General features: G+C 47.8%; 1 protein-coding gene across 6 annotated transcripts; it reads left to right on the top strand.

Moving 5' to 3' along the window:
- Nucleotides 1-1,063: 1,063 nt before the first annotated feature.
- On the top strand, nt 1,064-15,490 carry TBC1D25 (TBC1 domain family member 25). Of its 6 annotated transcripts, XM_067023262.1 has the most exons (8): nt 1,147-1,177; nt 1,780-1,903; nt 3,030-3,139; nt 4,099-4,253; nt 7,955-8,077; nt 13,166-13,293; nt 13,434-13,622; nt 13,892-15,490. In XM_067023262.1, exons 2-8 carry the CDS (start codon nt 1,889-1,891, stop codon nt 15,251-15,253), a joined length of 2,082 nt encoding a protein of 693 aa, XP_066879363.1. In that variant the 5' UTR covers nt 1,147-1,177; nt 1,780-1,888; the 3' UTR covers nt 15,254-15,490. The 6 variants fall into 6 exon arrangements, with proteins under 6 accessions (XP_066879361.1, XP_066879360.1, XP_058907185.1 ...); XM_067023260.1 differs by lacking the exon at nt 1,780-1,903 and having other exon boundaries at nt 1,064-1,435; nt 7,976-8,077; XM_067023259.1 differs by lacking the exon at nt 1,780-1,903 and having other exon boundaries at nt 1,064-1,435.

Here is a 15,490-nt window from a genome sequence, read left to right as displayed (position 1 = left end):
GAATTAATATATTTAGACTACCTGGCATACACTTTGTTGAATGCAACAATGAACAAATGAAAGAGAAAGTTCTCCCCAGCACTATGGTAAGGACCTCCTTTTTGAATTCCTTGCTTCCAGTATCTTTCCTTCCAGGGCTCTCTCCACAACCAAGACAGGGACATCTGATCACAGCATACCCCCATCTAAAACCTGTGCTCCAGGGCCTGCAGGATAAAACTCCAAGCTCTAGGCTAATGTTTTTCTCATTCCACCCTATGGTAATTTTAATGAGAAACAAACTTTCAAAGTCCCTGTTTCCATCAGAAAATCCAGCAGTGCCACAGAAGTGTTTTAGAATTGCAGACTTCTCTAAAAAGGTAACGTTAAGGGTAGCATCCATACAATACTGCAGCAACAGCTGGAGTCCAGGTAACTTACAGGACTCCTTTGTGAGAAATTACATTTGTAAGGGCACCCTGTATTTTGTCCAAATCATATAGATGTTATACAGTAAAGTGAGGAGAATACCTTTTTGCATTTTGTGGTACATAAAGTTTCTCAAAGGAGTCTAAGCTATGTCCAGTATTCAGCTGATATTTGGTGGACACACACCATTTAATAACAGGGCGGTCTCAACGTGTTGTAAGGATTCAATAAAAACAAAGGCAAACTTTAAAAAGCTAGGACCTCCAGAGAGCATACAAACGGCTATTTTGGGTAAATTACTTATTGAAGTATAACATGCGGGCAGAAACTGCAAAAATCATAAATGTACAGCTCCATGAATTTTCACAACGTGTAAACTATTTTTTTTAAGATTCTGGAAAAATGATTATTCTTCCGTTCAGCAGATTCATTTGAAGTGAGGATCACAGGCATTTGAAATAGATGACATCATCTCTAAGCAGAGACGCGAGGCGACTTGGGGCGGGATGCGGAGCCTTGACGTCGTCGCGCAGCAGCTTCCTTTCCCCGCCCACTTTTCTCGCCCGAATAGGTCGCACTTTAACACGCACCTAGGTGAACCCGGAAACAAACTGCCCAAACAACCAAACCAAGGACAAGGGCGGGGCGGGCCCTCAATAGGCGCCTGCACACTGGCTAAAGTGAGGCAAAATGCCCGGCTTTGGGGGGCGGGGCTCCTGGCAACAGCACAGTGTGCGCACGCGCAGAGGCGACCTCCACCCTGTGCCAGGTGTGTGGGGGGGTAGGGTCCCGTGGCGCCCTCTGCGCCTGCGCTCGGGCGCAAGGTGGGGCCGCAGGCGCCCGCATTCTGGGGTGTGCGCAAGGGTAGGGGGCAACAGTCAGCTGTCACCCGGAGGCGGGTGGTGGAGGGATGGCGACGGCCTCTGGATCCTCGGACTTGGGCGGCTCCGGAGCGCCCCCGCCTGGTGGGGGAGCCCAAGCGGCAGCTGAGGAGGAAGAGCGAGAGGTGGTGCGGGTCCGAGTCAAGGTGAGGCTGGCGGCCCGTCGTCCAGCCCGCCCAGAGCTCCCGGGGGAAGGGAAGGCGGTAGTTGTCCTAGGCTGGAGGGCGGGACCTGAGAATTGGGGTGTTACGTGAGGGGCGAGGCTTGAGGGCAGAGTGATGGTGGCGTGAGTGGAGGGTGGGGGAGAGGCTGGACCTGGGAATGCGAGGGCAGGGCATGGGGCGTGAGGACTGCAAATGGAAAGGTAGAGGCCTCTGGAATGGATGGGTGGAGATTGTGGGTAGAGAGGAGGGGCTATAGGGCTGGAGGAGGAGCCTTAATAGTTGAGTGGGGACTTGAGAAATGAGGGAGGCTGTTGCTGTCTGAAAAGGAGCCACTGACATCAGTCAACATATGTGTTGAGAGTGCACTTTTGTGCAAGTCCCCACCCTGGATGAGCGGACATACTCGTCGGGGAGACAAACAGCTCAATAAATGAGATGCTTCAGACACTGGTAAATGTCATGGGGAAATAACGAAAAAGGTTGGGAATTAGGGAGTCACTTTAGCCAAGGTCGTACAGGGAAATCCCCAGAGAGGTACTGAAGGAGCAGAGACCCAAATAAAAAGGAGTCAGGCATGTGCATATCAGGGGGGAAGAGTGTTCTAGACAGAGGGAACAGCAAGGGCAAAGGCTGGGAGGTGGGGATGAGCTTGGCATGTTCCCTTAGGTTCCCATGTTGCTGGAGCCCAGAGAGTGAGGAGAAGAGTGGTAGGAGGTGAATCGGAGAGGTAAGAGAGGGACAGACTGTGAAGCGCCTTTAGTGTGTACTCTGAGTAAAAAAGCTGTTGCAGTAGTTCCAGCAGGCAGTCAGTGATTGTGGCTCAGACAAGGGTGGTGGCACTGATGGTGATGAGAAGAGGGTAGATTCTGGTGAGAAGTAAACAGATCACTTCAGTGTAATAGAGGAAGCTCAAAGGTAGAGGCTTGGGAGTTCAGAAAAGAGAAGATGCCTGAGCTGTGAGTGAGCCAACTAAAGAAAGTGGGAAGGACATACCAGACTGGGGGATCTGCATAAGCAAAGGCCTGGAGCCAGAATGTGTTCAGAGTAACTTCCAGGAGTTTGGTAGTACCAGAGTGTAAAGTTCAAAAAAGCTGACTGGAGAGAGGCTGGCTGGGGTCGTATAGGCCCACCTGTTGGGGATCCTAGGGTTTCCTTTGAAGAGATTAAAGCAGGGGAGTGTTGTAGATAGATGTGCTAGATTGGTTGCAGCGTGGAGGACTGGTTTAGTGAGGGCCAGACTGGACATGGTGATCCAGGCAACCATCCTTGAGGGGATGTAGAAGAAGGATTGGGTGCCTGGACTATTGCAGTAGTCCCCTCACTGGAACACTCCTTTCTCCTTTGTCCCCCACAGACTGTTCATAGAGCAGCCAGAAGGATCCTGTTAAATCCTGAGTCAGACCACATCCCTCCTCTGCTCAGAACCCTCCCAAGCCTCCCCCACCCTCCACTCAGAGCAAAAACAACAGTTCTCCCCATGGGTCAGAACTCCCGCCTTGATCTGGTCCCTGCCACTCACTCCACGTCAGCATGGTGATATGACCCCTGATGGCCGACCCCTGTCTTCTCTCCCCAGAAATGTGAGAGCTTCTTGCCACCTGAGTTTCGCTCTTTTGCTGTGGACCCCCAGATCACCTCACTCGATGTGTTACAGCACATCCTCATCCGAGCCTTTGACTTGAACGGGTGAGTAACGGGATGCTGGGGAAAACCAGTGGGCCACCCACCTCGACAGCGATTGTTTGGCATTTTTATTGTTGTTGTTTGGTAAAGGGGGAGGCTGTTTTATTATTATTATTACTAGTATTATAATTATTAAAATAATCCCACAGAGAACAAACAGCCACATACATATCTTGGAATATTTGGGGAAATCTAGTCATAGGAATAATATTGCTGAGTTAAACGGTGTATGCTTTTTTAAAATTTCAACAGATGTTTCCAAAATGTTCTCCAGGTAGGTATTACCGATTTACAGTCTCACCAGCAGCACATAAAATTCCTGTTTCCCCCACACCCTCACAAACACTGGCTACTAGAAAACACTGGAAAATTTGCCAACCTGATAGATGAAAAGTAGTGTCTCTTGGAGACAGGTGTGATGGTTATTTTGTTGCCGTTGTCATTTTGGACGAATGCACATGGTAACAAACTCAAAGAATACAGACGTGATGGGTATTTAGGATGTTTCCATGGTTACAGTAGTTATCACACAACATACTTCTTTGCATAGTTGCACAGGTGTATCTGAAGAACAAATTCTTAGTTGTTATTTGACTTTTTGTGCATAAACATTTTTTGTTGTGAAAAATAACAGACATACAGATTGCTTTTTTTAATGCACAAGGCTGCTTTCTTCCCACTTCTATCCCTCAGCTACTCTGTTACCCTCCCTAGAGGGGACCACATTACCAGTTTCCAATGTGCTCTCCAGATACAAGCAGGTGTGTATCTGCTTCTGTTTGTGAAGCAAAATAGAAATAAAAGATCTGACCTCAGGCTGCCTGAAATCCTTGGCACAGTGCCCATCACACAGTAGGAAGTTGTTTTCAAAACCATCGATCCTCCTCGGCTTCTTTTGGAAACTGTCCCTGAGGCCTCCAGGGCACTGGGGCACTGAAAGCTGCCATGTCTTCTCTGTCCAGGAAGAAGAATTTTGGTATCAGTTACCTGGGCCGGGATCGGCTGGGGCAGGAAGCTAATCTCTCACTTCTGTCTGACTGGGACCTCAGCACAGCCTTCGCCACTGCCTCCAAACCTTACCTGCAGCTGCGTGTAGATATTCGGCCCACTGAGGATAGTGAGTACCTGGTGCCTCACGGGCACTGCTCTGGGATGCCCCCCTTTCCCCGTGGGATGACTCCACTCCTCACAATGCACTCCCTCACAGTGGGCTAGGGAGCAAGGAATCCTGGGTCCAAATCGTGGCTTGGCCACTGGCCCTCAATTTCTTTATCTGTAAAGTAGAGATAATGGTATCTTAGGGCCATCATGATGATTAAACAGGGAAATTCATGTAAAAAGCCTGGAAAGGTGCATGGCTACATAGTGAATGCTCAAAAAGTATTAGCTCTGATAACAATAATGATCACGTTTATTATAGCATATAAATGTAGTAATATATAATTGTATAATGCAATATAATAATAGAGCTACAGTATTATATGTTTCAGTTATAATAATATTGTAAATATAACAATGCTGATTATAGTCATGGTAATTGTATTTATTCATTCACTCACCCTGCACTCATATTCATTTGTTTGTTTCTTTTATCTCTCAGCCACTTCCAGTCTTCTCATATTTGTTCCCCTAGTCTTACCTGTACTGGTCCCTGAGAGCCCACAGATAAATTAAGACATGGTCCCCAAAATTTGATTATGGAGCATACATTAGAAAATAATAGTGTGTCAGTGTTAAAGTTCCTGGGTATGGTAACGGTATCATGGTTATAGAAGGAAAATATCCTTGTTCTCAGGAAAAAACACAGTTAAGTATTAAGGGGTAAAGCATCATGATATCTGCAAATAATTCAGCAAAAAAATAAATGTATATATATGGAGAGAGCAAGATGAAGCAAATGTGGCAAAAATGTGAACAGTTGGGGGAGCTAGATGAAGGACATATGGATGGTCAATGTATTCATCTTTTAACTTTGTCATAGATTTGAAATTTTTTAAAATAAAAAGTTGTGGAGTGGAAGACACAGTTCCCAGCCTCGGGGAATTCACAGGGCCTATTTGAGGTGACTGAGGCATTTTATTTTACTTTATTTATTTATTTTTAATATTTATTTATTTATTTGGGTGTGCCAGGTGTTAGTTGTGGTTCGCGGGCTCCTTAGTTGCGGCTTGCCAGCTCCTTAGTTGTGCCATGCATGTGGGATCTAGTTTCCTGACCAGGAATCGAACCCAGGTCCCCTGAATTGGGGGCGCAGAGTCTTAACTACCGTGCCACCAGGGAAGTCCCGAGGCATTTTATTGATGTCATAATAACATATAAATAGCTAACGTGTGTCAAACACTTGGGGCCATTCTGCACACATAATGTTTATTCATTGGATTCTCGAAACAATCCTACAGGGTAGGGACAATCGTCATCCCCATGTTATAAATGGGGAAACTGAGGCTCATAGAGGGGACAGGACTCGTCCATGTGACACAGACAGTAAGTGGAGGAGCAGGATTTGAACCCAGGTGGTGGCTGAACTGTCTTCAGAGTCCTTGCTTTTAACCATTTAACTCTACAAAATGTGGGGCTTGTTAAGAAAAAGAAACTAGAGAAAAAGATAGGCAGAGAGAGAGAGACAAGAGTCAGAGGGAAAGATAGTGACAGAGACAGGCAGAGAGACAAATGGGAAAATACAGGTAGCCAGAGACACAGGAACCTCTGCACTGAGCAGCCCTGTGTGCTACTATGTGTCAGTCACTTAGCTAAGTCCCCAAGCCTCCATTTCCTCACCTATAAAATAGACACAATAGCACTATTTCAGTAAAGAAATAAAATCTGCCCCACTGATAAACATGTGAAGAAAACCCCAACTGCACAAGAACTGAGAGGAATGCAAATTACACAGAGAGACACACACCCATCAGTTTGGCAAAAGGACATTTAAAAGTTATCTTTTTGGGCTTCCCTGGTGGTGCAGTGGTTGAGAATCCGCCTGCCGATGCGGGAGACACGGGTTCGTGCCCCGGTCCGGGAAGATCCCACATGCTGCGGAGCGACTGAGCCCGTGAGCCATGGCCGCTGGGCCTGCGCGTCCGGAGCCTGTGCCCCACGGGAGAGGCCACAACAGTGAGAGGCCCGCATACTGCAAAAAAAAAAAAAAAAAAAGTTATCTTTTTAAAGAGAATCAACTTTCCAGTTACTGATGAGTTAGTTCTATTCCTACCATTGTCTTATTTCCCAAACTCCTGCAAATACACGAGTTTGTTTCTGAATTCCTGATCCCTTTGCACTGATCTCTTTGTTCAACCCTAAGCCGATTCTATGTTGTTTTAATCATGTAGCTTTATGATACGTTTTAACGTTCTCCTTTTAAATTTTTTTCTTGAATATTCTCATGCACTTACTGTTCTTTTCTTTTTTAAAAAAATATTTAATTTTTTTTTTTGTATGCGTTGGGTCTTGGTTGCTTCTCACAGGCTTCCTCTAGTTGCGGCAAGTGGGGGCTACTCTTCATTGTGGTGCATGGGCTTCTCATTGTGGTGGCTCCTCTTGTTGCAGAGCATGGGCTCTAGGGTGTGTGGGCTTCAGTAGTTGTGGCACGCAGGCTCAGTAGTTGTAGTGCACGGGCTTAGTTGTTCCGCAGCATGTGGAATCTTCCCAGACCAGGGCTCGAACCCATGTCCCCTGCACTGGCAGGTGGATTCTTCCAGGGAAGTCCCACTGTTCTTTTCATTTAATAGAATTAGCTTATCATTTCATTAAAATCCTGATGGGAATTTGATTGGAGCTGCTTTTTTTTTTCTGGGCTGTGCCACACAGCTTGCAGGATCTTAGTTCCCTGACCAGGAATGGAACCCAGTGAACCTGGGCCCATGGAAGTGAAAGTGCCAGGTCCTAACCACTGGACCGCCAGATAATTCCCTGGAGTTGCATTTTTTAATGAAACTATTTTTTTAAGCCACACCACGTGGCTTGTGGGATCTTAGTTCCCTGACCAGGGGTTGAACCCAGGCCCTCCATAGTGAAAGCACAGAGTCCTAACCACCGGACCTCCAGGGAATTCCCTAATGGAACTAATCTTTAATTATCCAGTAAATACATTCTCCTTATTATAAATAATGCTGAAGTCTCCTGGAACCACTGTGCCTAATCTTTTTTTAAAATTTATTTATTTTATTTATTTTATTTTTGGCTGCATTTGGGTCTTCGTTGCTGCACGCGGGCTTTTCTCTGGTTGCTGTGAGCAGGGGCTACTCTTCGTTGCAGTGTGTGGGCTTCTCATTGTGGTGGCTTCTCTTGTTGGGAGCATGGGCTCTGGGCGCACGGGCTTCAGTAGTTGTGGCACACAGGCTCAGTAGTTGTGGCTTGTGAGCTCTAGAGTGCAGAATCAGTAGTTGTGGCTCACGGGCTTAGTTGCTCCACAGCATGTGGGATCTTCCCGGACCAGGGCTCAAACCTGTGTCTCCTGCATTGGCAGGCGGATTCTTAACCACTGTGCCACCAGGGAAGCCCCCACTATGCCTAATCTTGTTCCCCTACCCTTTTGCCCTGCAGGAGCTACTTTGATCAGTTTGATGTGTAACCTTACAGGTCCTTTATTTATTCACACACACATACACACAGACAAATTAATCTACATATAGAGATACGTAAGTATATTCATATTTGTATATATACACAGACGGTATGTGTTTAACATTAATGGTATCATGCTATACATTAATAGGTAAGTAAGTGTCCAATCGATGGAGCTGTTACAAATATTATTAATGGAATTCTTGGGGTCGTGTTCATGACTGTGAAAGCAACAGGCATGTTGTGACCACTTAGATGGCCCAGTCCCTCTTTCAGGGAAGAAGTCAGTTTCTGTCACCTCTACAGTTGGAAGATTACCAAGCCTAGACCATCAGCCAATCTGTGATATGAATCCTCTTTCTGTCATATGTATTGCAGGTATTTTTTTCCAAGCTTATCCTTTTGTTTTATGGCTTTGTTTATGGTGCTTTTTTGGTCCTATCAAAAACTAAAATATGGGCTTCCCTGGTGGCGCAGTGGTTGAGAGTCCGCCTGCTGATGCAGAGGACACGGGTTCGTGCCCCGGTCTGGGAAGATCCCACATGCCGTGGAGTGGCTGGGCCCGTGAGCCATGGCTGCTGATCATGTGTGTCCGGATCCTGTGCTCCGCAATGGGAGAGGCCACAACAGTGAGAGGCCCACGTACCGAAAAAAAAAAAAATCCACTAAAATTTGTATGCAGTCTTATACATATATATATATGTATATGTATATGTATATATGTACGTATATGTATATGTATATATATACATATACATATATATACATATATGTATATGTATATATATATACATATACATATATATATATATATACACATATATATACATATATCTGTCTTTTTCTTTATGATTTCTGAATCTCTCCTTACTTTGGAACATCTTCTCCATCCACAAGCTTATACAAATATTATCCTACATTTTCTTCTAATATGCTTACTATTTTCCTTTCTACATATAAATCTCTGTCAGCATTGTGATTAGTAGACCTAGCTTTAAAAAAAAAATCCAGACAAATAGGTATGTCAGCATCATTTATTAAATAGCCACCTTTTCTACACTGATTTGAAATGCCACTTTTGTCATGTACTGAGTCCCCATATGTCCTTGGATTTATTTCTGGGCTTTTTATATTGAATTCCACCATTTGGCTCTGTTTGTCTCATGCTATGCTAACACCATATTTTTATCACAGTGGTTTTGTGATACATTTTAATAAGGCAAGCATTGCCTTCCTCCCACTATTCTTTTTTTTTTTTTTGGCTCTCCTTTTTCTTAACTATTCTTAAATGTGAATTCTTTCATATGAACTTTAAAATAATTTTATACAGTTCCAGGTAAAAACCCATTACATCACTGATTGGCATTGCACAAAATATATAATTTAAGATTTGGGAGGTTTGACAATTTTATGATAAGGAGGTGCAGTACGTATAGTACATATTGTGTAATACTGCAAGAAGAGCCTGGGGCAGCACCCCATAATGAAACCTGCATGTTTCTTCAGGGAAGTGTGTGTATATTCACACTTAGTGGGTTACATAAAGACTAGATATAGGGCTTCCCTGATGGCGCAGTGGTTAAGAATCTGCCTGCCAATGCAGGGGACACGGGTTTGAGCCCTGATCTGGGAAGATCCCACATGCCGTGGAGCAACTAAGCCCGTGCACCACAACTACTGAGCCTGCGCTCTAAAGCCCACGAGCCACAACTACTGAAGCCCATGTGCCACAACTACTGAGCCTGTGCGCCACAACTACTAAAGCCTGCACAACGAGAGCCCGTGCTCTGTAACAAGAGAAGCCACTGCAATGAGAAGCCTGTGCACCACACCAGAGAGTAGCCCCTGCTCACCACAGCTAGAGATAGCCCATGCACAGCAACGAAGACCCAACACAGCCAAAAGTAAATAAATAAATAAAGTAAATTAATTTATTTTTTTTTAAAAAAGACTACATATAGTCACACATCAGTTCAGATCTGGTTTTGCCACTAGATGAGTTTGGGCTTATAGAAATCCTCTGTCCATTTTATTAACAGGTTCTTTCTTTTAAAAGTCAATATAGGGCTTCCCTGGTAGGGCAGTGGTTGAGAGTCCGCCTGCCGATGCAGGGGACACAGGTTCATGCCCCGGTCCAGGAAGATCCCACATGCCATGGAGCAGCTCAGCTGGGACCGTGAGCCATGGCCGCTGAGCCTGCGCAACCGGAGCCTGTGCTCCACAACGGGAGAGGCCACAGCAGTGAGAGGCTCGCGTACCGCAAAAAAAAAAAAAAAAAAAAAAAAAAAAAAAACAATATAGAATATCTCTCTTTTCCTGTCATGTTTTTGGTCTTTTTTTTTAAACCCACTGAGTTGTACACTTTATTTATTTATTTATTTTTTAATTTGGTTGCACCGGGTCTTAGTTGTGGCTCACGGGCTCCTTAGTTGCAGCATGTGAACTCTTAGTTGTGGCTTGCATGTGGGATCTAGTTTCCTGACCAGGGATCAAACCGGGGCCCCCTGCATTGGGAGCGCCGAGTCTTATCCACCGTGCCACCAGGGAAGTCCCATGTTTTTGGTCTTGAGTGGTGCTTTTTCTGACATTCACATGGCTGCTCTTGCTTTCTGCTTGTGTTTGCCAGGTATACCTTAATGTTTCTTCAATTTTTAACCTTTCTTTGTCACCTAGTTTTAGTATGTCTCTCACAAAATCTCCATAGCTGGATTTATGCTTTTTTACACAATTGACAGTGAAATCTTTTGACCACTTTTCCCCTCCAGCCTCCTCCACCCTCCGTAGCCCTTGAAATGGAAGCTTTGGAACACTTCTCATTCTCATTCTTCTCCTGCTTCCTAACCCTTAACTTCTGGGCTTTGCTCAGACAGTAATTTTTTTTTTTTTCTTTTTCAATTCCAGGCTATCGCTATCTTTTCTTTAGAGTCAGTGGCTTATGTTTCAGGAATCCTAACGTAACAATATTACAAACTCCCAGTCACAGTCTCTTTGTCATTTTATGTTTAACTGTATATATTAAAAACTTGTGTGGGGCTTCCCTGGTGGCGCAGTGGTTGAGAATCCGCCTGCCGATGCAGGGGACACGGGTTCGTGCCCCGGTCTGGGAAGATCCCACATGCCGCGGAGCGGCTGGGCCCGTGAGCCATGGCCGCTGAGCCTGCGCGTCCGGAGCCTGTGCTCCGCAAGGGAGAGGCCACAACAGTGAGGCCCGCATACCACAAAAAAAAAAAAAAAAAAAAAAAAAAAAAAAAAAAAAAAAAAAAAAACTTGTGGCCTGTCTCCATTTACCCTCCCTTTTGCCTTCCCCCACCCACCTTGAGCCCTTGTAGTCATTCAGTAGTCATTTCTTAGAGAACTTCTTTGTTCTCCTCCAGTAAGGTGCATGGGTTACATGTATGCTAATGATCAGAAACTTCAGTCGTGGTGGATACATACTGGGTTGGCTAGATGTGGGACCCTTGGATCTCAGGCCTCTCTTGTCAGTACTCCATAGGTGCTGCAAGCCACTGTCTTGCTTCCAGAGTTGTGCAACAGAAGCCCATCGGCAATCTGACCTTCTTTCAGTTGTAAGCAGCCTGTTCTTCGTCTTTGGAAACTGGCAAGAGTTTATCTTCATTCTTAGAATGTGGGCATTTCGCCAGCAGGTGAATAGAGTTGGGGGAGCCCGTGGTCTGTGCTGTTCGTTAATTCATCCTATCTGAGACCTTCTGAGCCACTTCTTCATCTCAGGGACAGTTTTCTTCATATCTGGGTAATTCTGTCTCCACCTGACCCCTTTGCTCCTCCTGCATTTCCTAGGGTTTGCATGTCAGGTCTCCTGGACTTGTCCTCCAAGTGTCTCTGCTTTCCTCTCAAATCATCAAGCTTTACCTCTGTGCCTTGACAGGGGCTCCTCTCTTTGGTCTTTCAGACCATTGGTGGGACCTTCTTCATTTTACCTGTTGAGTAGTGGACCTTCTTCATTTTACGTGTTTTCATGTTTTAGAAAGCCCACTCTGGCAGCTGTTGGGAGAGGGTGCAGAGGGGCAAAGGGGAGGCAGGGACTGGTTGGGAGGCAGTTTCAGGTGAGAGGTGTGGTGTGAGCTGAGAGAAGAGGTGGAATTGAAGTGTGTTCTGCATGCAGAAGCTATGGAGCTTGGCGACAGTTTGGCCCTGGGAGTTGAGAGAGTGTGAGGTGGCAAGGACATCTGTGAGGTGTGGGACTTAAGCAACTGAACAGGTAGAGACGCTGTTCACTCACATGAGGAGCAGAGGAGGAGGTTATGTCTAGAGTGGATCTTGGGCTCCCCTTTTGGACCCCTTAGGTTTGCAGTGCCCCATAGGACAACTAAGGAGAGGCAGTGACATCCACTTATGGCCCAGGGTTTGCTTCCCCCTCAGCTCTGGGGGAGAAAGTACAGTGGACTTCATGGAATTGTTGCTTAGTGACAGCATTTGCCTGCAAATGACAATGGCTTGAACAAATCCCAGTTGATTTGTTTCATATAATAGAGTTTGAAAGCCACTGGTCTTTGCTGTTGTCAGCTTAGCAGCTCTGTGGCGCCAGGGCCGACATCTCTTAAGTCTCTCGAACTTACTCATTTGTCCACTGCTGCTTCAGCCACATGACATTTGAGGTGGGAAGAAAGGATGCAAGGGGGAGTAAAGAAGAGAGAGAAGGGACAGACTTCTGCTGATGTTCCAAGGGCCAGAATTGGTTAATATCAAGCATAGCATTGTTTCTTCTGTCTAACATGCATGGCATACTTGTTCCACAAATACTTTTGCTAAAATTTATCTGGGCCCTGGAGTAAGGTAAATGAGATTCACATCCCAGCCCTACCGTTTCCTTGGCCACTTACTAACTGTTCCAACCTGTTTGTCATGGTCTGCAAAATAAGAATGATAATGGTAGCCTATACCAATTGCGGGAGGAGGGCTAGCAGGAATATAAGATTAAGAGTTTGGGCTCTTGAGCTTTGGGCCTGGCCTTCAAATTTCAGTTCTTTCACCCACTTGCTGTGGGGCCTTGGGCAGCTTCTAGTCCTGACTATGCATGTTTCCACAGAGTGGCGATAATAATAGTGCCTAACTTAGAGGATGGATGTGAATATTAAATGAGTTAATATCTGCAAAGGGCTCAGAACGCTTCCTGGCACTTAGCCGTATGGAAGTGTTGTCTACTGTTCTTATTGTTTATATTGACATTAAGGCTTGTCACAGTGCCTGGCACATAGTAAATGCTTGATAAATATTACCTTATATCATTAAAATACTACTATTAGAGTCTGCCCAGCCATTCTGTGAGACAGTTTCCACAAGAGGATTATTCATGGTTTTATTTTTATGTGATTGGGATGACATGGGAAGGGAGAGTGTAGTGGCTCATTGCCCTGTGGGTGGCCTGGCTTTGGAGGGAGAGGAACCCGGCCCTGAGGTCTGGGGTTCTCATCCGCATTCTCATACGGCATCATTCTGTGTGCCCAGGCCCACTGCTGGAAGACTGGGACATAATCAGCCCCAAGGATGTCATTGGCTCTGACGTGCTGCTGGCTGAGAAGCGGTCATCGCTGACGACAGCTGCCCTGCCCTTCACACAGTCCATCCTCTCTCAGGTGCTTACAGGGAGCCCTGGGTCCCAGCTGTGATTGGAGGGCAGGGCATCCCTGGCATCCCCGATTCTGAGCATGCTGGTTGGCACCTGCCCCTGGCCTGCCCAGCTGAGCAGTGGCCTCCCTCCCTCCTTCCTTCACAGGTGGGCCGCACCTTGTCCAAGGTCCAGCAGGTGCTGAGTTGGTCATATGGGGAAGACGTCAAGCCCTTCAAGCCTCCCCTGAGTGATGCGGAGTTTCACACATACCTGAACCACGAGGGCCAGCTCTCGCGCCCCGAGGAGTTGCGCCTGCGGATCTACCATGGTGGTGTTGAGCCCTCCCTGCGAAAGGTGAGCCTTCTTGGTCACTCATTGGATCCATCACAGTAGTCATGAATAGCTCAAGAGACACACGCGGTGGGCCACACTCTCGGGGGATGGCATGGAACTATTCCAGCAGAGCAGGCTTACCTTCAGGAGGGGCTAGGAGTCAGAGGCAGGAAGGCAGGCTTTTCCAAAGGAGGGCAGAGGCCCAGGGTGGCTGGGTGGTGATGGATCCACATGAGGGTGTGGCAGCTCATCTGTAGACTCTCAGCCTCATCCCTTTCATCCCTGGCCAGGTGGTGTGGAGGTACCTTCTGAACGTGTACCCAGATGGGCTGACAGGCCGCGAGCGGATGGACTACATGAAACGCAAAAGCCGCGAGTATGAGCAGCTCAAGAGCGAGTGGGCCCAGCGAGCAAGCCCCGAGGACCTGGAGTTCATCCGCAGCACGGTGCTCAAGGACGTGCTGCGTACCGACCGGGCCCACCCCTACTTCGCGGGGCCCGAGGACGGCCCACACCTGCGGGCTCTGCACGACCTGCTCACCACTTACGCTGTTACTCACCCACAGGTGTCCTACTGCCAGGGCATGAGCGACCTGGCCTCGCCCATCCTTGCCGTCATGGACCATGAGGGCCATGCCTTCGTCTGCTTTTGTGGTATCATGAAGCGCCTGGCTGCAAACTTCCACCCTGATGGCCGCGCCATGGCCACCAAGTTTGCTCACCTCAAGCTGCTGCTGCGACACGCCGACCCTGCCTTCTACCAGTACTTGCAGGAAGCCGGTGCTGACGACCTCTTCTTCTGTTACCGCTGGCTGCTGCTCGAGCTCAAGCGCGAGTTCGCCTTTGATGATGCTCTCCGCATGCTGGAGGTCACCTGGAGCTCGCTGCCCCCCGACCCTCCTGAGCATGAGGTAGAGCTCGTGGGCCCCCCCAGCCTGGTTGCGGACACTGGCTTTGGGGGCCACAGGGGACGGCCCGTGCGGCAGAGGCACATGCTGAGGCCCGCCGGTGGAGGAGGTGGTGCTTTTGAAGATGCTGTTGACCACTTGGCAGCCACCAGCCAGGGGCCTGGTGGCGGGGGGCGTCTCCTGAGACAGGCCAGTCTGGATGACCTCCAGCAACTCAGGGATAACACAGGCCCCAGGAGGGACCTCCTGGTCCAGCTGCCCCACCCAGCTGCCCTCATCAGCTCCAAGTCTCTCTCTGAGCCCTTGCTGAACTCCTCAGACCCACTGCTTTCCTCCTCTTCCCACCCTGATTCCCCATCGTCTTCATCTCCGCCATCCACCCAGGACGCCTCACCCACTGGTGACGTGGCTGCAGGATCCCCCTTGATGCCAGAGGTGGGCTCCCCACAAGACCCTGGGAAGTCCCTGCCACCCCCACCCCCACTGGGCCTGCCCCCACCCCAGGAGTTTGGCCGAGGGAACCCATTCATGCTCTTCCTGTGCCTCGCCATCCTGCTGGAGCACCGTGACCACATCATGCGCAACGGGCTGGATTACAATGAGCTGGCCATGCACTTTGACCGCCTCGTGCGAAAACACCACCTGGGGCGCGTCCTACGCCGGGCCAAGGCTCTCTTCGCTGATTACCTGCAGTCAGAGGTGTGGGACTCAGAGGAGGGGGCGGAGGCCACAGCCCCATCTTGACCAGACTACCTCCAGCCCACAATCAACCCCACCAGATATCCGTTCTTTGCCAAGAGGGCCTACACATGAGACCCCACCTCCCTGCCTGCCAGCCCTAGACATGTGGGAGCATAGTGCCCTCTCTCCCCAGGTCTGAGAGTATGGGGCTCTGCTTCAGTACTGCCCCACGGCAGCCACAGCCTCTTTTTTTCTGTTTTTGTTGTTTTGTTTTTAACAGCTGTACTTTGCACACATGAA

The sequence above is a fragment of the Kogia breviceps genome, chromosome X (assembly GCF_026419965.1).
Source record: "Kogia breviceps isolate mKogBre1 chromosome X, mKogBre1 haplotype 1, whole genome shotgun sequence".
Lineage (NCBI taxonomy): Eukaryota > Metazoa > Chordata > Mammalia > Artiodactyla > Physeteridae > Kogia > Kogia breviceps.
This window is presented reverse-complemented; position numbering and strand designations above follow the sequence as displayed.

Bases quoted from the DNA above. Each gene is read 5' to 3' on its own strand.
- TBC1D25 (XM_067023259.1), top strand. From the start codon at position 1,319: ATGGCGACGGCCTCTGGATCCTCGGACTTGGGCGGCTCCGGAGCGCCC. The intron at 8,078-13,165 runs GTATTTTTTTCC...CTGTGTGCCCAG, and splicing joins TTCTGTCATATGTATTGCAG to GCCCACTGCTGGAAGACTGG. The intron at 13,294-13,433 runs GTGCTTACAGGG...CTTCCTTCACAG, and splicing joins CACAGTCCATCCTCTCTCAG to GTGGGCCGCACCTTGTCCAA.